Source organism: Cotesia typhae, unplaced genomic scaffold (genome assembly GCF_013202065.1).
Source record: "Cotesia typhae breed Kobodo isofemale line unplaced genomic scaffold, CoteBio_Ctyphae contig_4, whole genome shotgun sequence".
Classification (NCBI taxonomy): domain Eukaryota; kingdom Metazoa; phylum Arthropoda; class Insecta; order Hymenoptera; family Braconidae; genus Cotesia; species Cotesia typhae.
In genome coordinates this window covers 9,599,258-9,626,157 of record NW_027423748.1, presented here as the reverse complement: position 1 = coordinate 9,626,157, position 26,900 = coordinate 9,599,258, and the positions used below count along the sequence as shown (strand labels likewise).

The window sequence follows — 26,900 nt, the reverse complement described above, 5'->3', positions numbered from 1 at the left end:
ATCCACGATCCTGTCCATACCGCGTTCCAAGGGCCCAGGACTCCTCACTAGGACACGCAATTAATAGTCCGTGTCTTGCTTTTAATTATTTGTTTTATTTTTCGCGTAAAGAACATGTCAAACAAAATCCTCCGAGCTGATAAATCACCCCGAGATAAATTAAGCGACTTTTTCCTTCAAAGCGGCTGAGTGATACTCTTAAGCTCTTTTTATTATTACTTTTTAAACTACAACAATAACGATAACAATAACAATAATAAATTTTTTACAATTCACGTGAATTTAAATTAAAGGCTATTTAATTAATGAAATAATTGTTGTTCAAGTGTAAGACCATTAAAGCTGACATTTGGACTCGACAGCATCCAGCTTTACATGTATGTACTTAAACAGCAATAAAAATACTTTAAGTGACAGGTAAAAAATTTTTATCAGCTCTCATTAAGCCCGAGGCACTGGAACGCTTAAAAACAATTATAAAATGTTATGTTTAACAATAAATTTTTTTTTTCCGGTCCATCAGCCAGAAAAACAACAATAAAATTATATTATCTAGTTCTGATCAATTACTCCTCGATGATCCGTAAAAAAATTTTGCATTTCCATTTTATTTTGATTTATTTCTGTCTGGATGAAAAAAATTCTCAGCATTTAACGGATCGATTTTTCTGAGAATCATTTGTCACTGCTGAGAATTATGTCCGGTCCATCATGTATCATGAATGTCAGAGATTCTAGCTCCAACAAAGATTAAGTCACGCTCTACTCCGTAGCTCGCTGATAAAAGTTAACACTTGTTGGAATGCTTAAATCTGCCTTGATACTCTTAGTCAGTTCTGCAGCGTATTATGTTACATTACACATATTATTAATGTTATCAAGTTATAATCCTTGAAAATATTTTCTGATATAATCATATTTGCCCGTATATAATTTTTAGTGTCTTGGTGTTACTTGATATGTTCATATAAGGCCTGATGTGACTTAATATACCTATTTATAATTTTTTGACCAATTATAGTTCCAAAAATTCCCAATAGGCGGCGCATGGCCACTGAATTTTCTCACTAGAAGAGAGTTAAATTTTTAAATATATTTAATTCTTAAAAAAAAATTGTCTTTTCACTCCTTTAGTTAAAAATTGCCAAAAACAAGTGAACAATTAACTTAAGTACCATAAAAAAAGAGTAGAGGCAAAAAGTGAGGACTTGGAGCGTAAGCAGGAAATAAAATACCTCTTAGACGAGTCGATAGTTAAAATAAGTCTAAATAGAGTGAATAGTTAGTGGATTTACTCGGGTGAAGCTTAGCTTTCCTCAAACCCGGTGCATAAACTATTAATTCCGCTTACGCTGGGACTTAGCATCCGGTGCATTCCTTACTAATTGCAAGAGGAGGCTTAAGACCGTGGCCGCGACTCAACTCGCGAACTGAATTTACATAGCGGGTCTGAGGTCTGTCCTCGGTCTCGGTGTATCCCGTCCTCTGTACTCTGTACTCGTGATGTCCCTTTACTTCTCTTAACTCTTAACTCTTAACTCTTAGTTTAGCTCTTAGCTCTCATTTCATTCCATTCCGTATTGCTCTCAGCGGCGTCCACCGTAAAAGTTAAGTGTCTTCTCTGAACTCGGCGATTCGCGGCCAGCCAACGAAGAACGTCCGTACCCTCATTTTTATTTTCATCATTTTTTCGTCATGCCTTACTTTGTTACTCTCTCTCTCCCCTTTTCCCTCCCACTCCCACTCCCACTTTTTCTTTTTCTTCTTCTTCTTCTTCCTCTACCGACAGTCCGGCTATTTATACGCGAAGCACTCAATTCTCAGGAGTCTAAGTTTCATTGTAGCTATTTCTTCGTAAAACTGTACGACTGAATAAATTTTATTGTACGGAAATATTTTTTTTTACGTAATAAAAAAATTAATTTTGATTAAAAAGAAAAAAAAATTTTTTTTCAATAATGAAAAAATTGATTAATCAAAAGCTTGAGGCAATAAATAATAACAATATGTTGTTACTTATCAGGACAAAGGGAAGGTGATTTCTATTTACATGATATCTGTCTGGATGTATCGAAAAAAATAAAAAAATGGACCATGACATTTATTAAAGCCGGTTTCACAAGTTAGTGCGTATATCTTGACAGGTATCACGCAACACACGTTGAGCTGATCTTCTTTCTATGCTAGCAGTTGACAAGCGGAATTCCCTCGCGACCACCAAGGCCTCTGACTACACTAACTACTATTATGATTATCGAGTACTACTGGATAAGAGGATAGGAGTATAATATGTATGTACTCGAGTGTCTTGTCTATTTCCAACTCCGGCGTTAGTTGAAATATCTCCTCTCCTGTCATAAAGTTATGGCCATTCAACTATTATTTTTTTAGTTTTATTATCTGCCCTTGTACTCGTGTTCGAACCTTCGGCGACTTCCATAATCCATAACACGGCTAATTGTAAATCACCGTGCCTCGGTTACACTTTAATAATGACCATTAGCGTCATATTTATCTGGGGAATAATAAACTTCGACCATAACTGTAATGATCTACTTTATCATTATTATTATTAATATTTTTTTTTTTAATTATTAGTTACCTTCAAAAGTTTGAAAAAAAATTTTTTTTTAATTTTTATTAAAAAAAAAAAAAAAAAAAAAAAATAAAAAAAAAATTTATAACTCTGTTTTTCTAGTTTTCAAACAAAAGAATGCTATTAAATATAAAAAAATATAATAAAATAAAAGTTAATGAAGTAAAACTAAAATTTTCCTATTGCTTATACCGTTACCGTCTACAGTTATTGCTAATTTGAAATTTATGATCACGTAGCATAATACGAATGAATTGAAACTATGAAAACAAATTACAGTGGTGGGCATTCCGTGAAGCGAATGAACAGAAAAATTGAATAAATCCAAGTGGTAATTTTGTCCCTGCATAATAAATAATAAATAATATATTAAGAATAAGCAATAATTTATCCGGTGCATAAATAAATAGGAAGCATTAAAAATAAAAGTACCCCATATTATCAATACAGTAATGTGTATTTATTTAATAAATCACAGCGCTCAACAAAAGAGCATGTAACACATCTAGAGGATATACATAGAATGAAATATAAATTTATAACCCACACGCAATCTTTAGGACGCGCGACACGATACGATAAACACTGAGTATAACCAAAGGCAAAGACATTTGTGGTGCGTAACAATTCTTCCTCTGCAGTCTGCCTGTGAGCGCGTTAAACTGTACATATATACCCATCCACATACATACGTACATTTACCGGATCGAATGGGCGACAGAGTCGGCAATTTGCTCGCGTTTGATCGCCCGAACACCATATTAATCCTCTCAAGCTTTCCTCTTGTACTCTGCCCTCAACAATTCGCTCGAACACTTCTTTATTATTTTTAAAACATTTTATCACCCTCCAGTCTCAATAACATTTTTTACTTCTCGTCATTACTCTATATTATCACTATTATTTTCAAATTAAATTATTATTTTATCTTTTATGCCCCAAACTATTTTTTTTTTCACTGTTATTGTTTCGGTTCCGGTGTTTAAAATTTATCCGCTGAGATTTCAATTTTTTTTTACAGCGCAATTTTGAAAACTCGCGTTTAAAAATGAATTCTATAGCTCATAAATATTTAAGATACATCTTCTTTAAATCTCATCATATTTTTTTTTTTTTTTTTTTTTTTACATACCAATCATGAGAAATTGCAAAAAATCGATTTTTCAAAAACTTCACACTAATAGCGCCCTTAATCAGCCGTCAAATCAACTTATCAAAGCAATCAACTTTTTAAACTGCTATCCATCTAATTTCCACCCATAAAACCTTTTGCTCATCAGTTACATCATCAACACAAAATACCTTCCCATCAATTTCAAATCAGCGGAGAAAACGACTTCCAAAGAAAAAAAAAAAAAAACAATCCATCTAATGCAGCGATACCATTTCTCTTTAGCAGCACATATGTACAATCTATAGAACATTCGTTGTCAGATTGCCTGCCCGGCATCTAACATATAGAACATAACTTTATCGCGGCTTAATAATAGTAGTTTGGCGTCTGTGGAGGTGAGCGATAAGTGTACACCTCGTCGGCTTGACGCGCGTCTTTCAAAGAGAATTTTCTTTCAAGCAGCTCGATCTCTTCCTCCTTCTCCCTCTTCTCTCCACCTCCCGCTCTTATTACACATTTTCCCCGGTAACCCTCCTCAGGTCGAAGTAACTCCAAGCAGCCGCCTTACTATTACTATTACTAGTACATCCCACATCTCACATCTTACATCTCTACCTGAGCTGAAAGTAGTGCCATAAACAACAACTATTATAGACTCCTTCACGCATTGCGTTGCGTGAATTCACCTCGCTAATCTTACGACGCCTGAAATCACTTTATCCGTACACTGGTCACGCTGTAACTTAAATTGTTCTTCACACTCCCTCCCTCCTTTTCTCTCTCACTTATTTACCGGCATTCCACACGAGCACAAGCTATATGTACATCCATACATACATACATACTGATTCTCATTGCTTGATTGCCCGTCGAGTACAAATAAAAATTTTCAAATAATCATTTTTAAATAACCATCGCGTGTTTGTCCGCGGAGGTAAAAATTTTGAATTTATTGCTCAGGATTTTATTTATAAATACTTTTTTAATCAACAATAAATTGTTAATAACCTGACTTTTATTTATAATTATAATTGTAATAAAGCAACAGATAAAATATTTTATATATAGATATAGATGTGAAGATAAATCTCGTCGCGTGTCCGGCTGAGGATGTGGTAAAAAGCTCCTTGAGTGCTTGCATACATACCTAAGTAGCTGAATAAGTTTGTGTATAAGTTTGTACCAGTCGAAAGAATCGCGTATCTGTCGACGCTCGCATAAAAGACAAGACAAGGACAGTTTCGACGTTAACCGATTCGTATCGTTTGCCCGGGGGGATTTTATGCACGACGGTGCGTAGGCGCCCCGATCTCTCTGAAAAATATATCTCGACTCTGGCTCCGAGTCCTTCATCTGATGCCGGTTCATCTCGAGACCGAGAATAAGTAGAACAGAGGAGAGAGTACGCGATTGTACGTCTGTTAAGGCTGGCTCAGCGCATCACTTTGATTCCTCAGATAGCGCGTACACGTATGTCAGCCCGGGTATCTTGAGATACATGTATATTTCACTTTGCTCGCTATTGCACGCCTCATAATGCCAACCGAAATTATCAAACTCAAATTAACAAAGTCTTTTGAACTTTCTAAACTTTTATTTTATTTTTTACTATTAAATATTGATTATTAATTATTGACATTATTATTTATTCGTTATTTATACATCTTTGGGAGGAAAATTAGGGCTCTTCTGAGTGAGGAGAGGTTATCATTGAAGGGACGAACCCGTAAGGCGGAGTGTCGCCCCGCGAACTCTCGGGCTGAGACGAGGACCTTCGGGCGCTTCGGGAAGGTTTAACAGTGCCTCGACACTTTATGAAGAACGTCAGTTCTTTTTTTAATTCCTCATTGAAGGGAAGATTCTCTTTTCGAGCGTATCCCCAAACGTCAGACACCATATCCGCTGCGGATATCAGGAGGGTTATTGAGACGCCGACTACCAGGACCAAGAAAACTCCTCCTACATTATCTAGAGTTAATTCTTGGGCGGCGCTTCCTTGTGATTCGTCCTAGAAAATTTTATTTTGATAAGATGTAATTTTTTTTTATAGTAATTTGGATTTGGATTAAAAGTGAAAATTTTGAAGCGAAAAAATTACATTTAAAAATTTTAGTTGATAATAAAAGTTTTTAAAATTACAAGACGGAATTATATGAAACATTTTCTTGAAGATAATGATCGATCACCAAAAACTGGTCATCATTATTAAATATATATTTAATAAATATATTTTAAAGTACAGACTAGGATAAAAAATAAAATTATACAGTGAGTATTCTCCATGGGAATTAAATAATTAATTTACTTGTTTGCTCGTTGTATAAAATATTATAAATAGAAACCGGCAATTTGCTAAGTAATTATACGGCGTAAAGTTTAAGTCTATTATTAAGTTATGGAGTTGCTACCAAGTTTGGCCCTCAATTTATTCATTGATCCCTAACGCCTTGAGAAAGTAATTGCTATATTTTTTCTTACAGATTCTCTAGAAATCAATAATCAAGGGTCATATATTTTAATGAGTTAATTTATATCCTCCCGAAAAAATAAAATGCAACAAATTAAATTTAAATCCAGTAAATTGAAGGTCTAGCAATAAATTACAAATCCTAACCGATCTAAAACCAGCATTTAGGGGCCATAATTTAAATAATTAAAAATAAATAAATAATTACAGAGCAGCCACCACCGCCGCGTTTTTCGTTCCACCATTTCTTCTTTAGCTCAGAAAGGATTCCGCTTTCTTGCAATTGTAGAACGGCTGTGTTTAGCAGGTTTCTGTATGGGAAATCTGTAATTTTCAGATATTTTATAAATTTTTAAATTTATGTCTCATTATTAAAGACAAAATTAACGCTTTAAAAAGTTCTGAATTTTTTACTGCAATTTTTTAAGCAGTAACTTGAAAAATAAAATTTAAAAAAAATTTTTTGTAACCTTTTTTGGCTTTAAGAATTTTTTTTTCGGGCGTGTATCAATAACAAATTTTTTTTTGGCATCAGTAATGCAATATATTGTGATAACTTTAAATAAAAAAAGAATTACTTTTTCGCATGGCGATTCCATAGCCCTTGTTGTCCAGCTCCCCGCCAATTTGAGTCAAATCGCAGTACCTTTGAGAAATATACTCGATACTACTGGACTCCATAAGAAACGCGTAGTCCTCTTTGAGAGCCCGATCTCTTCCTGCATCATTGCTTTCCGTCAGGACCTCAGGATGCTCTGACATGTACTTGAACATCGTCGCGTACGTCGAATAATTGGAACCCTTAAGACCGACATAATTCTTTTAAAGTACAGATTAGAATTTCATGTCAACGTTCTTCAATATTTGGAGATAAGATTACCCACTCTCATTAATATTTATAAGTTGACATTATTGACATTCATGATTTTTTTTTTTTTTCTGGGGAAGGGGCTAGAAAATTACTGGTGAAAATTATTATAGCGTGGATTGAATATTGAGCGAAATTTTTCTTCAACTTTTCACCAATAATTTTTTACATCACATTATTAGCAAAAATAATTTGGAGTTGTTATTTTATTTAGATGTAAAGCTGGATCATTATTAAAATTTACAAAATAAATTTTTTTTTTTTTTTCAAAATTAAAACACAGAAAAAATAAATTTTAAGGGTTGTAAATATTTTCGGGTCATAAATTGTTAAGATTAAAACACCAGGACAGGGTATAAAAAAATTAATAATTAAAACCAATTGGAAAAAGCATTACCCACAATTTAAACGAAAAATTAGCCAATTATTTATTTAATTTTTAATTAAAAGTATGAAAAAAAATTTTTTTCAACTGATGAAATGAGTAATGTAGATTAATTTTTAATAGAAAGTTGAAATAGCGACAAAAAAAGCAGAAAAAGTAATTATTATTCTCACTATTAAAACATGAAAATACTTGCGTCTGTTGACAAAACCCTCGATCTTCTTCTCCACTCGGTATAGTAGCTATTGATGAAAGAAAAGCCAAAAAAATAGGTAACCTACCTGAAAGAACTTGTAAGTCGCGCCGTTTTTTTTGGCGCCGTATGGAATGTCCCCGTTTAACGCCGCAAGGTCTTCCGCGGACTTTATAGGCCTTACGATGGTCTCTACCGTGAGAAAGGCCGCTAAATTAGCCGTGTAAGAAGCCGTCATCAGCATACAGAAGAACCACCAGGCTGTTGCCAGCATCCTCGTTGATATTGCGCTTTAATATATATTTAATTAAAGTCTCGCTCATTTTATTGGCCCGTAAATAATAATTGCTACAATCACAGCAAGTACATACATTGGCGCCACTTCGGAACCTTGCTGCATAATACTTCCGATGGTGAACCAAAGGCAGTTTGAAAATGTCCACTGATTTTCAAGTTCCGTGGGGTTCTCTACGCAAGGGTACGGATTGTTCCATTCTGGCGAACATATTCGTCCAATTATAAAGGCTATCAGTGATGTGAAAAATAGAGCTCCGAACAGGGCGATCCATACTGCTCCAGAGAACGGCGACAAAAATGAAAACAGACTTGGTGGCGCTTTTTTTGGCTTTTTGTATAATATACTTATTCCTTTAATTATAGAGAAAGTTTTTTTGTAATTAATTTTGACGCAAAATCTTTACATTTTATTTTTTTTTTTTATATATTTACCCAAATGCATGAAAGGCATCGTAAAGTCGACTACTTTTTCACGTTCTGATGTTATTGTCAAATCTGTGATGGCTAGATCGGCTTCCTAAAAGCAATATTTCATTAATATCTCCTTTATAATTCTCAAAAAAAAGTTTCATATTTTACAGCTGCCGTGATTTGCAAACTCTTTCCATCAAGTTGACTACAAATTCCGGCAGTAGATTGACGACAAGTTTTATTTGAGGTACCTATCATGCCGTTGGAAAAGAAACCGACTGTCGGTAACGCGAGTAGTAACTTATCGACGGCAGTATAATCGCGTTTAGCTACAAAAGGTTACTATTTAACCCACAGAGATAACGCAACTTATCAAGAGTTCTTTGTTATCCATAACCGAGCTCCAGATATTGATTAAAAACGGAAATTCAAACTAGCCCAGTCATAAATTTATTATAAATAAGCGTCAAATCGATAAAAACTCCTAAAACTAAAGTTTTTTAAGAAGCATCTTTTTAATATTTTATTAAAAAAATAATTTTTAGTTGATTTAGATGATCCTTACCCCATCAATAATTTTTCCTAGCATCCCAGTCCATTTTTTGGATTTTTCATCGTAACCACCCGTGGCTTTATCAAGTTGTTCCACAAGTGTATAGTTAAAATGCAGAATTTCACTTAGTTCGTGTATGATATCAATAGCAAATCCTTCGTATCGATCATTGCCCGATTTTGTAGCGGCCGATTCGGTCAGCATATTAAATGGATCCAGCTAAAATCCAAAAAACCCATGAAAAAATTTTTTCAAATGCTTATTTGTGGCAATATTAAATTTTCTGATATATCTATTTATGGCTTGACATTAAAATTTTCCATATTAGTCTTGATATATCTTAATATGACTATATATTACCTTATATGTGCATATATAATTTTTTTCATTGATATTATCATATTAAAAATCATATACTTGCATACCAGGTCATATATTTTCATATCAAGAAATTTTTCACGTAAAATTCTGATAATGATAAGTTATAAGTCATAACTATGAATAGAAAGTTATATACGACTCAAACAAAATCCTTTCTTCGTGGAAGAAACTTACCAATGATATCAAAACGGTGAAAGTTTGGTTAGCCAAATCAATTAAACCATTGGGCAATGCGGGAGGAGGTTCTGGAATCCACTCGATTTTCCCGGTACTATTCCAATTGCCAATAGTTCTCAAGCCTTCTGTTGTCAGTCTGACGACATTGAGCTTGAAATCACTGCGGAATCCATTTGTATGGAATTTAATAAGACCAGTGAGTCCTTTCATTTCGGTCTGCAATCCAATATCAACATAACTATCGAAAATTAACTTTATTAATTAATTATTAACTGGCAATACACACAGCTCGGATGAAATTGCCAAGTGAAGCTCCGTGCTCCCAATTATCAACACCGTCGCAAGCTAACTCCTTAACTTCTACCTCGACGGCTTCCTCCAGTTGCTCGAAAGCTCGGGAAAACAGCTGGACCGCATCGAATATTAGTGCCCATTCGGTTTTCATCTTCGATAAATCTTCCAAACCCATGTCAGCCAAGTAGTCATTAAATATTGACACAGAATCTGGGTCCTCTGGGTCCAGGAGACGGACTCCGGTTATGTTGACGCCAGAGTGACTGTAGGGATCTAGATCAAGCGTTTGCAGATCCTTTAATCACAAATTTAACAAAAATTAGGTCATTTTTAACAAAATTTGAATAATTAAATTTTTTATCGTATCATTGAGTAAAATCAATGAAAGGGAAATTATTAATTTTCATTTTCAATCATTTTCAATTATGATTTATATAAAATTAAAGTAAGAGTTTATGATCAATTATTTGTTGATCAATGTTTTCGATAAAGTTTTCTAAAACTTTACGCCAACTTCTAAATTTGCAGCTGATGTACACAATATGACTCGAACTTATTCACAAAGTTGGCGTCAAGCTACTGCCGGAATTATAAGAAAAGTTTATGACGGAAACTTTACATCAACCCTAAAACTTACATCAAAAATAACATTAGTTCATTCATATTTACAACTATTTTCGTCAACGATCTTTAATTCCGGTTCAAGCTTCACGCTATCAGCTTCAGCTACCCGAGCAATGAATTTATCATAAAAAATTGATTAGCTAGTTACCAATGAAGTGATGATTACTTTATGACGTTCAGAAAGGATTCCAACTTGCTGGGATTGCTTCAATATTTCTTCGAGCGCGGGATAGTGACAGTCGATAATAATATTTTCTTCTCCAGAGTTTCTGACTTGCTTGAGAATTCCCCGATAATCAGGTCCTTCACCCAAGAAGCGGAGAGTCACCGGATAACCTTTGGTGTCCCACCTTTGCAGCAATCTGTTCAGACGAATAAGTCCCTCTGTACTGTCGTACAATATTGTAAATTTTTCCCATTTGAATTCAGTTACCAGGTACAAATAAATCTATGCAAACAGTTTAATGGTTTTTATTTTACACTTTGAACTTTTATAGCCTGCTAGTGCATTATTATCATTCGTATGCATGAGATGCAGTGTCAATGCATATTACATGACCATTAGACCGCCTAGAAGGCTAATTTTTACAGAATAACTTTCCAGAATACATTTTTTTATGGATAAGACTTTGTTTTTTTAAAAACGTACCAATGGAAGAGTTTCGGAATGTGGATAGAAATTGATAGCCTTCATACGAAGGAGATTTGAATCCCATCGAGCTACCAAGTTTGGCAAATCCATAGTGTCACACATACTTTGCACATGGATTGACGAGACCGTATCTTCCGGGCCAAATATCGCGGCAACTTCTTGGCCAGCAAGCGCGCAAACTAAAAAAAAAAAATTTTTTTTTTTTCAAATTCAATTGAACAAAACGCAAAAAATCGGGCTCAGCCGGGATTTGAACCCGGGACCTCTCGCACCCAAAGCGAGAATCATACCCCTAGACCACTGAGCCAAGGAGCCGATCTAATTTAGTGAAAGTGCTCGCGCTATACAGGTTACCGATCAAACGAGCACTTTCTAACGCTCAATGATCAAGAAGGCCCCTGCAAACCTTCAATTACCTCCTTGGGAAATGTCGAACACGTCGTCACCGATCGTTATCACTTCTGGCTTGAAGAAAGGATCCTCAGATTCATCGGTCTCTGCTCTCATGGTGTTCACCGCATTTATCGAAAGCTCGAAAGCTTGCTTCGACACGTCTTCTTCGGGAAACAAACCTCCTAAAAATATTTTAATTATCGCAGTAGGAGTTGCTTAGTGGCTTATCGTAATTATTAATTATTGTCTAATTAATTGAGTTATAAGTATTGAAGATAACGTACCTAATATGATACTTTTTGAAAATGCTATGACACTCGGTACGATAAGAAAGTATAAAAATACGTTGTTGAACATAATTAAGCCCTATAAAACAAAAGTATTCTTTTTGCTGTTACTATTATTATTAAGAGAGTATTCTAGTTTAAAAGCATGAAATTAGATTTTTTTTTTAATTTACTGAAAAAATCAAGAAAATAATTTCCAAGTGGAAAATTTAGACTAAAATTCTCTCAATCAATCACACTAGTAATAAAAGACTCACACACTAATTCACATGCGAAATGTATGTATGAGCACTTAGCACTTTGACATATAATGTAAACTAAAACGAACGCGCACAAGAACGTAAAGCTCAGTTAGTTCAAAGCATAAACATTTATGTCTACTCAGCTGCAACTTCATATATTCCGATTCTATTGCCCATAACGTAAATATTTATTGAGTTAATTGCACTATTGAGTAAAAAGGGTTAATGATTTACCAATAAATAGTCAATGGTGTTTGCCAACAACAAACAAACATTATTATACCGCTAATATATATCGTTATTAGATATTACATAGTTCAAATACTTGCTCAGATGATATCGATGTTTTGGACAATTTTCGGAAAGTTCATTGAGGCAAACAAACGTTTAATTACGTTTTGGAAAATACAAAACAGTGGCAGAAATTAAATGCTCAGGAATAGAACAGTATTAATAGACTCCAACGTGGTGACGTTACGCTTTTTATAATTTTACATTCGGTGACACACTTAGTATTTTCTTGCGTTTAATTTTTTTTTTTGAACTAATTTTTTTTGTTATTTGTTTTTTGGAGAAAAATTTAATTAAAAGGCAAAGGCAAAGACAAATATTAAATGTTACCGTCGTAATTGAAAGGGCAAGTTTAAGTGAACTCAATGGACGATTACAAGAAGAGGTAATTAAATGTTTGAAGAAGAAATATTAAGAGGAAAAACATAAACACAAGAAAATAAAACCGGCAGAGCTTTAATGAAAAGGCTTACCTTTTCAATAGGAGTAATATGCAAGTAAAAAATATATATTATCCAAAGAAGTTTAATTAAATTTTCAGAAATGTTGTTGATTGTTCTATTTATTTTAAAATAATTCTACTGAGCGGAGATCACTGTTTGGTTGCCGATAAGCGCAAGCGCGGGTACCCGAACGCTTTCAAACATCAGGCTTAACTAGACTGAAAAGTTAAAGCTAAAAACTAAAAACTAAAAAGTAAAGTTCGTCGCCCCACTACTCGCTAGTTCACCAGCAACCATCTCGCCATTCTCCATTCACATTCTCTACTTCTCTTCTATTATTATCTTTTTTTATTTCATAATCTTTTTTTTATTTTTCATTTTCACTGCGACCCATTATAAGCGCCGTGACTCTGCCTCTGAGACGAAAATAGCCAGAGCTTTAAAGCACCGCACTCTCAATCCCCCAATCGCATTCACTCACGTAAAATGCCCTCGGACAAAATAAAAAAAATATTACTAATAATTAAATCCGCTTTTTACTTTTTTATCATTTATTGTAATTGACGTTTTTTTAATCTTTGTCATGCGTGATGCTCGAAGAATGCTCAGCTACGTTTTGAGAGTTTTTCGTGGATAAAAATTAAAAAAAAATTATTGTTAGGTGAAAGGTGTTTTATAGAGAAATCATTTTAGAATAGTCGTTTTTAAAAATATAAGCTCATCCCGATGTTATACTCATTAAGAGCTTTCATTTGAGTACCCACATGCATTTTCATATATTTTTCATATATACATATATATAATTTATATAAATATATGAAAAATTGATGTGGGTACTCAAATGAAAGCTCTCGATGAGTATAACATCGGGATGAGCTTATATATTTAAAATTTTATCATATTTTCTTAATAATATAGATTTTAACTATTTATAAACATTTATTAAACCTTTGAATAAAAATTTAGTATTAAAATTTTATTTAGATATTTTTTATAGCTCCATAAATTAAATTAATAAAAAATTTCAATAAATCGGTAAAATTATAAGTTCTTCATGTAAAAATTTAACAAATTTTAGACTTAATAAATTTTTTTTGTGGTAATTAACAACGAATTCTTCGCTTCTCGTTCATCTGAAAAATAAAAATAAGGAAAAATATGGACAGGAAAAAATTTTAATCTAAAATAAAAATATATGGCTTTAAATCATTTATTTATTTATTTACAAACGCCATATATAATTTATAATTAATATATATTTATAATTTGGCAGTTTTTATGCAATGTGTCGTAGTTTTAAATCGTTTAGTCAATGAGAGTTAAATAAAGTACATGGCAAAAATGAACAGACACTCTCTCACCCACGCTCTCACATGCATCCACATTTTTTTAACACATTATACACAAGTGAATTAAAATTTATTTACATTTACAGTATACTAGTGATTATTTATAAGTATAATTACAATATTTAAACTTTGAGTAATATCACGCAATAAAAAACATTTATTTATATAATATATTCAATTTAATATTTATATATGTTTGTGTTGTATATTAGTAGCTAATAAATACTAGGTAAATTTATAAATTAAAAAATGATCATTTATCACTTACGCTTAGAATAATTTTTGATTTTTTTTCTATACACTAGTTCATTATTTTAGTGAATTATTTTTATTGTTTGTGGTTTTATATTTATCATAATCCGTAAGCATGATTTCAGTCACGATTGGAGTTTTTTTTTTTTTTTTTTAGTTAAATATATCTTATATGAAGGTGTGTGTTTTATGTCAATGGCGGTTTTCCAACGAAATGTGTGTACTTAGAGTAGCCGGGGGTCGGAGGTTTTACTTCTGAAACGGTTGATAAATTTGGACGTTGTTTATCCCAATAACACGATATCTTGCTCGGTGTTTTTTCTAGACAATCGATGCTGTCCACAGAATATTGCATTTCACTCGTTCGCTCCGAGCGTAATGATTTCTGCAATAAAATCCAAGAGAACACACATTGACATTTACTTATTTTAGTTACAGAACATACTACTTAATAAATTCCTGAGCTAATATTTGGACGCTCAAAAATTGCTGACCCCTTTTACTATTATTATTTTTTTTTAATTTTGATAGATCTAGCTTATGAGAAGTATTAAGTTATTATTGAATTTTTTTCTGCAAAAATACAATTAATGAACATTAAAAATTAACTTTTATTTGTCGAAAAAAAATTAGAAAAAAATTTGTTGATTGAAAAAAAAATTTTTCTTGTTTTTTTTAAATTAAAATTGTCTAAATTTAAGCAATAATTTCTTTGAAATTTTTATTAAAAAAAAAAAATAAATTTAATTTGCAAGTTAAATTTTTTCTAGCTTCAGACAAAATTATAATTGCAAGAAGAAACGAGTTCTAATTAACACCGACAAAACTGCAATTAAAAAATGTAAACAAAAATATCATCATTTATCTGTCTACTAATTTTTCCGTGGAAATATAAATATTTACTCGTAATACAAAACAATGTATAAACAATAAAAAGAAAAGTGTGAATAAAAAGTTAAATACAAAACTGAAGAGTGAACAATAAAAAGTTTACACAGCATAGCGGCGGTAAAAAGAAAATTAATTAGCTCACCTTCTGTACATCCAGGACGAACGTTAGCAAGAAACATATGCGAGACAACTAACAATGTCATACTAAACTTTCACATAACTATTATCCTTATTACTTATTACTTATTCTCATAACATTTTATATTAATTTTAATTAAGTCTATTAGTATGTACAGATCGCAACAAGCGTGAAAACACCGGGGCTAAAATAGCTCGCCATAATTGTCTATTTCACCCCGGTACATTCGACTCGGTACAAAGTACAAAGAACTCTTACAAAAAATTACTATTTGTCAAATAAACCGCCGAAAGACAAACTAATTGAAGCTACACATGATGGATGATAATGACCATATTTACAATAACTTTTTTCGTTAGTTATAAGTATAAGTTACAATTATTATTATTATTATTATTATTATTATTATTATTATTATTATTATTATTATTATTATTATTATTATTATTATTATTATTATTATTATTATTATTATTATTATTATTATTATTATTATTATTATTATTATTATTATTATTATTATTATTATTATTATTATTATTATTATTATTATTATTATTATTATTATTATTATTATTATTATTATTATTATTATTATTATTATTATTATTATTATTATTATTATTATTATTATTATTATAGTACAGCACATGAGTAATCACCCATTACCCACTTCTATTCCCATTACCCATTTCCCATTAACAATATCATTATTATTATCATTATCTTATGAATTATTTATGTACGAGTTTCTTTGTCTATCTAATCAGTACAAAACGATCTTGATTGTTCGTCTTATAAATTGATAATAGTTTGTTTGCATGTCAACACGCATGTCCATTATTATTTATATAATATAATTATACCTCTACATATTTATAAACAACTTAATCGGTAATTTAATAATTGGTAGTTTTATAATTATAATTTATCATTCAATAATACTTGATAATATTTCAATTATAATTTATAATTGATAATTTATACCTTAATAAATACTAACAGATTTATAATAATAATAATAATAGTATTGTACATTAGTCTTAAATCAGTTGCTTTGGTTTAAAATTTGATATGAGCAATTGACAGACGTATTGACCGTCTCAATTTTTATTTACGAGGTTTATTTTTTTTTAGAGCTTCAAAATTAAGACGGTCAAAATTTATCTTAACATTCATATCGTGTTACAGATGCAATTATTGCTCAAAAAATTATTTTTAATTGATTACAAGACAATATTTTATATCAATTAAATTAGCAAAGATCTTTTTTGATTTTTTTCTTCTTTTTTAAATAAAATAAAATCAAAAAAAAAATTTTTATTAAAATATCTGATGAATTACATCATAAATAATTTATTTTTATAATTCTTATTAGTTAAATAAAAGATCTAAAATCTTTTTGATTAAAAAAAAAATTAATTACTGAAATTTAATAGATTTTTTTATCTAAAAAAAAATTTGAACAAATATTAATGGCATTTGTAACCCGATATCATTATATAAATAATGTAGTGGACATTTATCATTTATCATTAACTATTTATGATTTATATATTAATTTGTCGTATTTAGTAGTTAATAAAACCATTCAAACAATAAATATTTTCTCGAATAATAATATTAATAATCACTTAAATAATTATTAACATCATCTGAAATGTACACAAGGTGTTAACGCGTATGCAGATGCAAGTGACGTGATTTCTCAAATTTTGAGCGATGAAGTTCCTCTTGGCTTTAAAATCCGTATCCAGGTCAAGAAGCGTACAAGTTTCACAAGTTTAAATAATTATTATTATATTAATAATAATTATATAAAGTGCCAATAGTTTAACTCGTCTACGATTTACTCAAAATTTAATTTTTTTTGCTTAATATTAGTAAATTTTTGGCTGGGTGATGGTAAACGGGGGTCAATACGCCTCGTTCGGGTGGAAGGAGAAAGACTGATGCTAATGAAGATCGGTAAAACCCTCGCAGATAGCTTTTTCCGAGGATTTCTGCTTCTAGAACAGAAGTAAATAAATCCTCGATAATTATCCTTTTAAATAATTATACAAACAATCCCATTTTTACGAGATAATTAAATATAAATACGTTATACGGTTAACAGTTCATTCGGTGGGTTTTTTTTTAATAGAGATTTATTTTAAGCCGTGCATAAAATATTATAACCATAGCCAAGCGATTTTTCAATAAAAATATAACATTTATCTCCATTTAAACAGCCACTTAATTTTTTTTTTAGGCTGGATTAATTCCACGCTAAAAATTTTACTATTTTATTCATTATTCTACAAGCTATTGACAATTTTTGAAAAAAATCTAATCGAAAAAATTATTTAGCAAGTTAAATATTTTTTCTTTCAATAAAAAATGACAATAAATAATCTAAGATTTTTTTATATTCAAGTTTTAGACCGTATTTACATAACACAGGCTCATTTTTTGTTTTAGGTCATCAGGAAGCTCGTAAAAATTCCATCGAATGAAATTGAAAAATTTTTAAGGATCAACCACCGATAAAATAAGGTAAAAAAAAATTTTTAATTTAATTTTGTTTGTAATTTAAATCCTACTCTCGAAATAATAAACGTAAAAAGGTCAATAGATCGGTGTTTTACCATTGACCGGCCATCCGACATGACCTGTCGACTCTAGCGTCGTAAGAAACCGCGACAATGCCTTTCAAACTGCGACATTACCGGGGCTCTATTCAACGGATTCAAAGGTTAAGGATCGAGTCCGGTTTAAATTTCTACAACCTTCTATAGAATTCACCATTACTGTACCAGTAACTTTAAACTTTCGAGGTAAAGCCAAGCGTTTACTAGCAGCAGCAGATTTATAAAAAATAAAATGCTTTTATCTGATGGTTATCAATCGTTCCTTTTATGAGTTTGTCGGGTAACGTTATTTTTTAAAAATTTATATCATTAATTTTAGACTTAAAAAAAAAATCAAAAATTAAATTAAAAAATTGTTTTTTTCAATTTTAATACTGATGAAAATATTTATATTTATTAAATAAATTTTTTATAACAATGATCAGTAAAAATAATTTAATCTTGAGAATTTGGGCAATAAATGAAGATTTTTTCTAATATTTTAAATATGGACGAGAATTTAAATATTAATTGCACAATAATTTTTTTTTTTAATTTATAATTACACCTGCGTTATTAACTCATGAAAGAAACGGAAAGATATGAAAAAATATAAATCTAGTCTAAAGCATCAGTCTCATTCCATTCTCAAAAATAACACAAAAATAATAATTTAATAATGAATAACGACTAAATATAAATGATTAATTATATAATTATATAGTTATTATAAAAATTAATAATATAATAGTGAATATGAGCTCAAACTTGGGTACTCTTGTACACGCTGCAAGACCATTAAAGAGGAACTCCACCGGTGTGCGTGCATCAGCTAATATATTCGCGTGGTATGTCGGGGTAAATGGCGTCGGGATCGAGGTGATTTGTGTTTAAAGTGGTGCAACCAGCCTCGACCCCAGCCGCCTCCTCATGTTATTTAACAACACTCACCCGCTCTTCGACAGCGACTTTCCGACTTTTCCACACGAACTCACAAACAGCTATCACGCAGGCAACACCCATGCCGCCCATCAGCACCACAAAGACGCCGCCGACGTTCGCCAGTCCCAGCTCGTTCGCCGTCGATCCCGCTTTTTGATTATCCTCCTGTAACCACAAAATAAACAACGCTCCCTTAATTACCGATCAATAAACGTCCACTGAAACTAATCACGTCGCTACCGAAAGAAATTCAACCAGAAGCAGAAGCAGAAGTAGTACCTGACTGGAAGAAGCAACCAGAATGGGAATAAGGAACGAGAAAATAAAGTAATGGTAATGGCATCCAGGAATTAACATTGAGATAAATTGTGATAGATAGAGTAGTGTCCTGCCTCGTATTAAAATTGATTCAGGTCTCAGTCACGTAAAGCAAACTTTCCCAATTATCCTCTACTCGTAAGACGGATAGAATAGAATAGAATCGAATAGAATCGAATCGCATCGGGGGTACGGGAGTTGCTACGGATACTCTCTTTTTCACCTAATCAACGTCAAAGTCTACCTCCATTTTCTCAGTTCTCTTATTTATCACGGTGGTTCAACGATCTAGAGATCTATTGATGAGATCTTATGGATTGATGATCATTTGTTACTCCTCTTTGTTATAATGTTTTTATTTTTTTATTTTAGAGGACATTTGTATTATTAAATTCAGCAGTTTTTTTTTTTTTTTTTTTTTTTTTTTTTTAAATAATTTTTGATACTAAAATCAACAATAAAAATTTTCTGAGTAATATATTAAAAACTAGAGTTGAATTTTTTTGAAACTTTAGAAAAAAAAATTTCTGTCAAACTTTTAGATCATTTAAAATAAAAAAAAAAAAATGTAAGTGAGATTAAAAGTTGAAAAAAAATTTGGAAAATTAAAAATAAATTTTTTTAAATGCTTTAAAAATAATTTGAAATTAAAATTTTTTTTGTCAAAAAAAATATCTCAGATTTGTCAAATATTTTCCATATTTAAACCTTGAATTACTTCTGCAAGCTACCACAAAAATAAAACCTCTCCATGAAATTTTTTTAAAAAATATTCTCAGACACTAAAAAGCATCTTAAACCAAAGACAGATCTACAAAACGTTTTTTTACATTTTTTATATGAGCGTTTATCCGAGTTACAGCTCTTCAAGTATCTTTTATTTTTCTGGGCATAAAATTTTTACTTCTCTTCAAAAAAAAGAGATAAAAAAGATAAAACTAACCCTGCACTTTCCCCCGCCGCGTTTTTCCTTCCACCACCTGGTCTTGAGGGTGTGAAGCTTGCCCTCTTCCTGGAGCTTGAGAATAGCGCTGCTGATTGCCGTTCTGTAGGGCGAGTCTGAAATTTCCAATACAAATTTAATCAGCGAGATGTCACCCGTCACCAATACAATATAATATCAACACGAACAGAACTTCGAAAAAAATATTTATATATTTATAAATAAATGCTTACTGGGAGGCATCGCAATCCCGTATCCTTTAGAATCCAATTCAGTGCCAACTCGAGTGAGCTCGCAGTTACGCTCGATCACGTACTCGATGGATGTGGATTCCATCAAGAATGCGTATGTTCCTTTGCCCTTGATAACCCACTCGACCCCCTCCATATTGCTCTTTGTGAATACACTCGGCTTTGCCGACTGCATGAATGACCACATTCGCTGGTACGTTGAAAAATTCGAGTCCTGTTTTCCCCCAACAGACCATAATACATGCATCATACCTTATATATTATATATGTTTTATAAAATGATATAAAGGCTCGGATTATTTCCACGGCTTTCACCAACAGGTTCAATTCAATTTATTTTTATTTATCGAACAACATTGCACTGCATTCAATTCATCCGACAGAATTGCATATACGTAAGTGTATGAACAGATTTTTGAATTGATGCGATGAAAATGCAAGTAGGTACAGAATTAAAGAATTAAATAATACAAAAGTGGGTACACCACTATAAAAAAAAATTGCGGAGTAGATGATTTTTAATTTATATAATCTCTCCAAATTTTAATTTACTACCAGAGGAATTTTATTTATAATTAAACTCTCGAAGTGAATTATTATTATTATTTTTTTTTTTTTTTATAATAAAGATAAAAAAGAGTTTTGATTTGCTTAAAAATTACGAAATTTTAATTATAATAACTTTTTTTTCTGAATTTGATGAAACAAATTTTTTCTTTAATTATTTATTTTTTAATTTTAAAAATTTCAATAACATTAAAATAATTAATTTTATTTCTGTTTATAAAACTTATTCCAGTTAATAAAAAATTTATTTGCTCCAAAAACTTCGCACCATATTCACTCCAGATTTTTTTCAGTATATTGATGAGATGTAAATGCAAGTAGGTACAGAATAAAAAAAAGTAGAAGGATAAGTATGCAGGATCTAGGATGTATAATAGGAGCAAAGTACTCACCCGGAAAAATGCAGCGGTGCTCCCGCCGGCCAAAGCACCGTATTTAATTTTGGTCTGCTTAGCGAGATCCTCGGCGCTTTCAATAGGCGATTCCATACGCTCGACCGTTAAAAAAGCCGCTAGATTCGCAGTGTACGAGGATATCATGATCAGAGTAAAAAACCACCACATTCCAGCGACCATTCGCGTTGATACGGCTCTAAAAATAATAATGTCTCCGGTAGTAATAGCTCGGGCAGTAAAAAAATATTATAAAAAATATTATTGTGTTTTTTATAAGCCACACATGAATATGTACTCCTTATTACGTGATAGTGATAGTGTAGTGATAATTATAGCTGCGAAGTTAAGCTGCTGTTATAATTTTTTTACGCGCTGGAGGAATAAAAGCTCGGAAGGATAATGACGATTGGATATTTAATAGGGATCGCTATAATTTCGCGTTAAGGCGATTTATGGTACGCATGCTTGGAAGATACTTTACAGATTAATGTTTTGTTTTAAAATGAAATTGTTTGAGAGTTTTTATTGCAAAAATATTAAATCCAGCTCGTAAGAATATTAAGTAGTAGGTGATTTTAATTTTGTTACTTGTGTGAGTAATATTTTACAGATAAATAATAAATCTGAGCTGTAAATATTAAGAATTGATGCTATTTTAATGATGATTGAGTTGAATTACTTATTAATAATTATTTATACGAGCTAGATAAACAGAATATTTTTTTTTGAAGCCAAAAAATTTTAATTAACCCAAGAAGAATTTAATTTTTTTTTGAACATTTTCTTGCTTCAAAAAAAATTTATTCTTTAATTCACAGAAAAAATTAGCCTTTCTGTACAGGATTAGTAACTTAGATTACACAAGCGCAAAACACACACACACTGACGCAGACAGACACAACTGGCTTACGTAGGCCATTGCAGCAAGCCTACGATATAGCATTTAATGTTTAAAAAAATGAACAATGTCAGTAAGATTGTCCAAAATTGAAAGAGTCGAGTGAACAAGAATAAAAAAACAAAAAAAAAAAAGATAATATCGGTGGAAAAAAAATAGTTTCTTATAATTTCTTATCGTGAAAATGAGTAAAACTTACTTAGGCGCTATATCAGAGCCTTGCTGCATGAGCGAACCTATGGTGAACCAGAGTGAGTTAAGGAGTGTGAACTCGTTCTCGCAGACTTCAGGCTGGGCGTTGCACGGAGAAGGGTTTTCCCACTCATACGGACTGAACCTGTGGACATTTTAATGGAAAGGAGGGAGGGATTAGAGCTGTAACAGTAGATTTTTTATCATTTAAATAGTTTGAGCTTGAGCTTCAGTTACAACCCCTTAGAGTGCGGACTGGACAAGATACGAGATAAGAGCAGTAATCTAGGGAATCAGCTATTTAAACTTTTCTCTCCTTGTGTGATGGTTTCATTCTTATTTTTATCTAGGGTTTGACCTTACTTGGGCAGAATATCGCAGCCTTGACGCATTAAGGACCCGATTGTGAACCACAGACAGTTTATTAGTTTGAAACGGTTTTGTACGTGGTCACAGTCCTTTCCACAAGGACGGGAGTTGTACCATTCGTACGGTGTGAATCTAAAGTTTTTTTTTTTTTTTTTTTAAACTTTAATTAATTACATTTTTTTAATTAGAAATAAATAAATAAATATACCAATAAAAAATAAAATTTGATTAATTTAAGAGATACTTAAAATAATGGAAATTATTCATAAATTTTTATAAAAAAGCTTATAAAAAAATTTTCTATTAAATATAATTTTTATTTAAGAAAATAATTGATTAATAATTGAGGTTAAAATTTATTGATAAAATTAAACGTTTTTAATTTTTATTCACAAATATCCCTTAGCTTTATTGTTGTACTTTTAATTGTCGAGCGTAATTATCACCAACTTTTTTATCTCGACTTTATTCTGTGTCATAAAAATAAATCCCGGGATAACTGAGAAAGAAACATACCAGGACTACGTTAACATAAATGAATATTAAAAAATTAAATGTAAATAAAGTTAATTTTTATACTTGACAGTAAAATGACTAGATTACCCAACAGTAGTTTTTTATTACCAACAAAAATATATAAAAATAAAAGGAATTGATATCCCAGTCTTAGCAAAAAGTGAGTTTATCAATTTAGATCGAGATAATAAAAGCAGTATTAACTTACCTGGCTAATATAAATAGAAGAACAGAAACGCCGAGATAAGCCGTGGCCATGTAGATCCACACGTCGAGACTGAGAGGGCTTAGAAATGAAAATAAATTTGGTGGCTTTTTTATGGGCTTCCTATAAAGTATACTTATACCTGCAACAACAAAATAATAATTAAATTCATCCGTAAGCTCGGGGGATTACTCTTCGTTCGTACCCAGGTTCATAAAAGGCATTGTGAAGTCAACGGCCTGCTCGCGGTCGTACGTAATAGTCAAATCGGCTATTGCCAAGTCCGCCTTTTGATCCAACAGCTCTTTTATCATTCCATCCCACTCTTTCGTTTTCTTGTTGTAGGACCCGTATTTCTTGTCCGGGACTATCACGAACGTGTAATTGAACCCCAGGATCCGCGATATTTCGTGGATAAGGTCCACGCTGTAGCCCTCGTATTGTGCGTTGCCTTCCAGTTTTACGCTTGAGTCTTTCAGCATGAAGTACGGCGCGCTCTAAAATTTTATTTATTTCAATTGATAAATTTATTTATTAATTTTTGCATCGATTTTGAGGAAAAAAATTTCTGTAGTAATTCAGCCATTAATTTTCAAATTATTAAATTAATTCGCTTTGCAATTTTAAATATTTTTGTGCACAAAATTTAAAATATTTCTATTGAAGGGAATCACTATTGTTAGTAGAAATTTCTAATTTAATCAAAGGAAACGTCAAAGTGCTCTTCATCGAGTGAACAGCGCTTTACTTAATTAATTTTAAAATAATTCGTGAAGGAATTTTCGTGGCAAGAATTTTTGTTTGATTAATATTACTTGAGAAGATAATTTAATTAGATTGAGAAGAAAATATATCTAAAAAAATGACTAGTATTCTCTAACCAGCAATTTAGTTATGATAAGCAAAGTTGATTAACAAAATAGAACAAACTTCAAACCACAAATTTCTTAAAAGTTGACAACCTATATATTGCAGCGCTATTATCTTTTCTCATAGTGAATATAATAATGAGCAAGCTGGCTCTCTAAAACAGGATGTTTATCAACAAAGAGATGCAATCAGTAGGTATAAATACAAACCAATATTGTCGACACGATAAAAGTTTTGTTCTGCAAGCTCTCGACAATTTGTGTGTAAGCGTCGCTGAAGGTTCGGGTAAAATTAACTCCCTCAGTGCTGTTCCACACTCCGATCTTCTTAAGCCCCTCTTTATTATTTAACTCGATTATGTCAAGCATGAAATCGGAGCGGAACCCCTGGTGATCAAACTTAATCAGCCCGGTTAGGCCGTTCATCTCCACCTGAGGGAAATGCCGGTAATTATTATCGCGAAATTTCTACTTGACAAATCAAACTTTAATTATAACTTATAATAATAATCAGCATTAGTATTATTATTTTATTTAATCAACTGTTGTCGCAGATTCACTGACATGTAAAATCATAATCGTTAATTATTCGAGGGTTTAAAACACTGTAATTAATAATACAAACCAAGTAGAGAGTGGGAGTGTATGATCAATAATTGGCAATTATTTATAATGAATAATCGAAATGGATAATGATCATTATCGGAAGTAGAAACAAATAAAAAAAAAAAATAAATAAAACTAAGCGCATAACATAAAACAGAGATGTTAATTAACGGGTGTTTGCTGAAATTGATTAAATGCCCTCGTTAATTTATAACGCGAATTGACTCGCCTTGGAAAAATTCTCGCATTCGAGAGTAAAGCATTGGATAAAAATAAATATGAGGCCAATTACCAGCCGATAAAGAGCTGCAACCTACTTTGATACCAATACTGACAATTACTCTTTTGTTTTGGAATTATAATTAGTACTCACTATTTTCATGTAATTTATCAGAGAGTATCCATGAGACCAAGTGTCTGATGACTCGCAGGACAGTGCTTTAATTTCCATTTGTTGAGAGGCATCCAGTACGTGGAGAGCTTTTGCAAATAGATGGACCGCGTCATACATTAGGGCCGTTTCAGTCTGTAATTTATGGTATTTAAATTATTTAATAAATAATTTAAAAAATAAATTTGAACAAATCTAGGGATCGAACATTAAATCGAAAAAAAAATTTTTTTTTATTTATCGGAACTTTTATATAAAATTCAAATTTTCAAATAATTATGAGCATGTTTATCTCTCTTACTGTATGTATAATAATTTTAGTCGCTAATAGCCTGGATATTGATGCGACTTTGAACAAATAAATCAATAAATAAAAATAAATATGACTTGAGAAGAAATTAAAAAAAAAATACTTCTATCTTTTTTATAAAAATGTCCATTGACATTTATTTGATTGATATATCACTAAACAGATCGATAGACTCGAATAAAATTATCAATTATTAAAATTATTACGGTCGTAAAATACATTTTAAATTATGTAACATAATGTGATGTGATGTTATGTCTAATGTTTCTTTCATTGCGACGAATATTTATTTTTGGAGTGAAAACTGGAATTTAAGAATACGGATATCGAGTACAATACTCATAATCTATAATTATTCCCATGAATTCGCCGCTGTTCACGTCGTTGGCTACATTACGCTTGGCACATTGCCGGAACGATCGTAACATTTGCATACGCATATATACATCTGTATGTGTTTACATGCATGTATATGGATGTGGGTATGTGAGGGTATTTGAAAAAGAATGAACCTCGTACAATTGAACGGTGTGATAGGCAGCTACAAGATTTAATGCCTCGTGTGATTGTCTCATGACTGATGAATATGAACAAGGATACATATAGTACAAAGTCATGTAGGAATCTATATGGATGGATATATGTATACATATGAATATATGTGTGTACGTATAAATTGGAATGAGAATCCAGTATGAAATTCAAAATCGAATAATCCGTGTTCTTTACAACTTACCTTTATAGCTGTTATATTATTCTTTTCCGATAGTGGAGCATGAACACAAAAGAATATCAAATTTATATATGAATTTAAAATACTTTATGATTAATATTTATTATGCAGTTTGGGGATTTTGTTAGATTAATTTTTTTTTGGCTTATGGTTAAAATTTAGGAGACATTTTTTTTTTAAACTTTATGAAAAATTTATAAATTTTTTTTTTAGCTATAAAAAATTTTTTTATTTTTATGAAATTGTTTTTTAAATAATCATAAAATTTAAGTTGAAAAAATTTTAAAGATTAAAAAAAAAAATTACAATTTATTCAAAGTAAATAAATTAAATTTTATTTCAATCAATTTTTCCGACAAGAAAATAAACTCCCGATAATTATCTTGCTAAGAAAATTTTCTTAATAGAATTATTCTGTTCATCAGTATAAATTTGAACATTAAAATTATAAAATCGATAGAATAATTTCTTGAAATAACTTGAATAT

At 31.3% G+C, this 26,900-nt stretch overlaps 2 protein-coding genes, 1 long non-coding RNA gene and 1 other non-coding gene across 13 annotated transcripts in view; 1 reads left to right on the top strand and 3 right to left on the bottom strand.

Moving 5' to 3' along the window:
* Positions 1–26,900, top strand: part of LOC141527574 (uncharacterized) — a 140,319-nt gene that overhangs the window by 70,318 nt on the left and 43,101 nt on the right. For 2 of the 3 annotated variants that reach the window (XR_012479216.1, XR_012479218.1), the window contains exon 4: positions 17,760–17,834. This is a non-coding gene — a long non-coding RNA (uncharacterized LOC141527574). Of the gene's footprint in view, positions 1–17,759; positions 17,835–17,905; positions 18,304–26,900 lie in introns of those variants that run through there. The other variant, XR_012479217.1, reaches the window with a different exon arrangement.
* LOC141527572 (glutamate receptor ionotropic, kainate 3) lies at positions 3,043–12,860 on the bottom strand. 2 transcript variants are annotated; one of them, XM_074243140.1, is made up of 14 exons: positions 12,699–12,860; positions 11,690–11,771; positions 11,429–11,587; positions 11,010–11,191; positions 10,509–10,808; positions 9,729–10,031; positions 9,440–9,658; positions 8,897–9,103; positions 8,353–8,437; positions 7,995–8,271; positions 7,712–7,913; positions 6,756–6,978; positions 6,386–6,501; positions 3,043–5,718 (listed from the first exon to the last, which is right to left on the bottom strand). In XM_074243140.1, exons 2-14 carry the CDS (start codon positions 11,760–11,762, stop codon positions 5,389–5,391), a joined length of 2,676 nt encoding a protein of 891 aa, XP_074099241.1. In that variant the 5' UTR covers positions 11,763–11,771; positions 12,699–12,860; the 3' UTR covers positions 3,043–5,388. The 2 variants fall into 2 exon arrangements, with proteins under 2 accessions (XP_074099241.1, XP_074099242.1); XM_074243141.1 differs by lacking the exon at positions 12,699–12,860 and adding an exon at positions 12,169–12,259.
* On the bottom strand, positions 11,248–11,319 carry Trnap-ugg (transfer RNA proline (anticodon UGG)). Its single transcript has one exon. It is a non-coding gene; the product is annotated as a tRNA-Pro (tRNA).
* Positions 13,849–26,900, bottom strand: part of Kair1d (Kainate-type ionotropic glutamate receptor subunit 1D) — a 56,769-nt gene continuing 43,717 nt past the window's right edge. The window contains exons 7-17 of one of the 7 annotated variants that reach the window (XM_074243132.1): positions 26,417–26,437; positions 25,353–25,505; positions 24,584–24,805; positions 23,710–24,001; positions 23,508–23,646; positions 22,778–22,915; positions 21,322–21,520; positions 20,345–20,576; positions 20,112–20,227; positions 18,860–19,015; positions 13,849–14,654 (exon numbers count right to left, since the gene is read on the bottom strand). In XM_074243132.1, coding sequence (XP_074099233.1) covers positions 14,457–14,654; positions 18,860–19,015; positions 20,112–20,227; positions 20,345–20,576; positions 21,322–21,520; positions 22,778–22,915; positions 23,508–23,646; positions 23,710–24,001; positions 24,584–24,805; positions 25,353–25,505; positions 26,417–26,437 — 1,866 coding nt within the window. In that variant the 3' untranslated portion in view covers positions 13,849–14,456. Of the gene's footprint in view, positions 14,655–16,840; positions 17,309–18,859; positions 19,016–20,111; positions 20,228–20,344; positions 20,577–21,321; positions 21,521–22,421; positions 22,560–22,777; positions 22,916–23,507; positions 23,647–23,709; positions 24,002–24,583; positions 24,806–25,352; positions 25,506–26,416; positions 26,438–26,900 lie in introns of those variants that run through there. The other 6 variants (XM_074243131.1, XM_074243136.1, XM_074243135.1 and 3 more) reach the window with 6 other exon arrangements.

What these genes read in the sequence shown, in the direction of transcription:
- LOC141527572 (XM_074243140.1), bottom strand. Translation starts at nt 11,762, where the DNA reads ATGTTCAACAACGTATTTTTATACTTTCTTATCGTACCGAGTGTCATA. An exon ending in GTTCGACATTTCCCAAGGAG is followed by an intron (nt 11,192 to 11,428) that starts GTAATTGAAGGT and finishes TTTTTTTTTTAG; the next exon opens with TTTGCGCGCTTGCTGGCCAA. An exon ending in TGGAATCGCCATGCGAAAAA is followed by an intron (nt 6,502 to 6,755) that starts GTAATTCTTTTT and finishes TGAAAATTACAG; the next exon opens with ATTTCCCATACAGAAACCTG.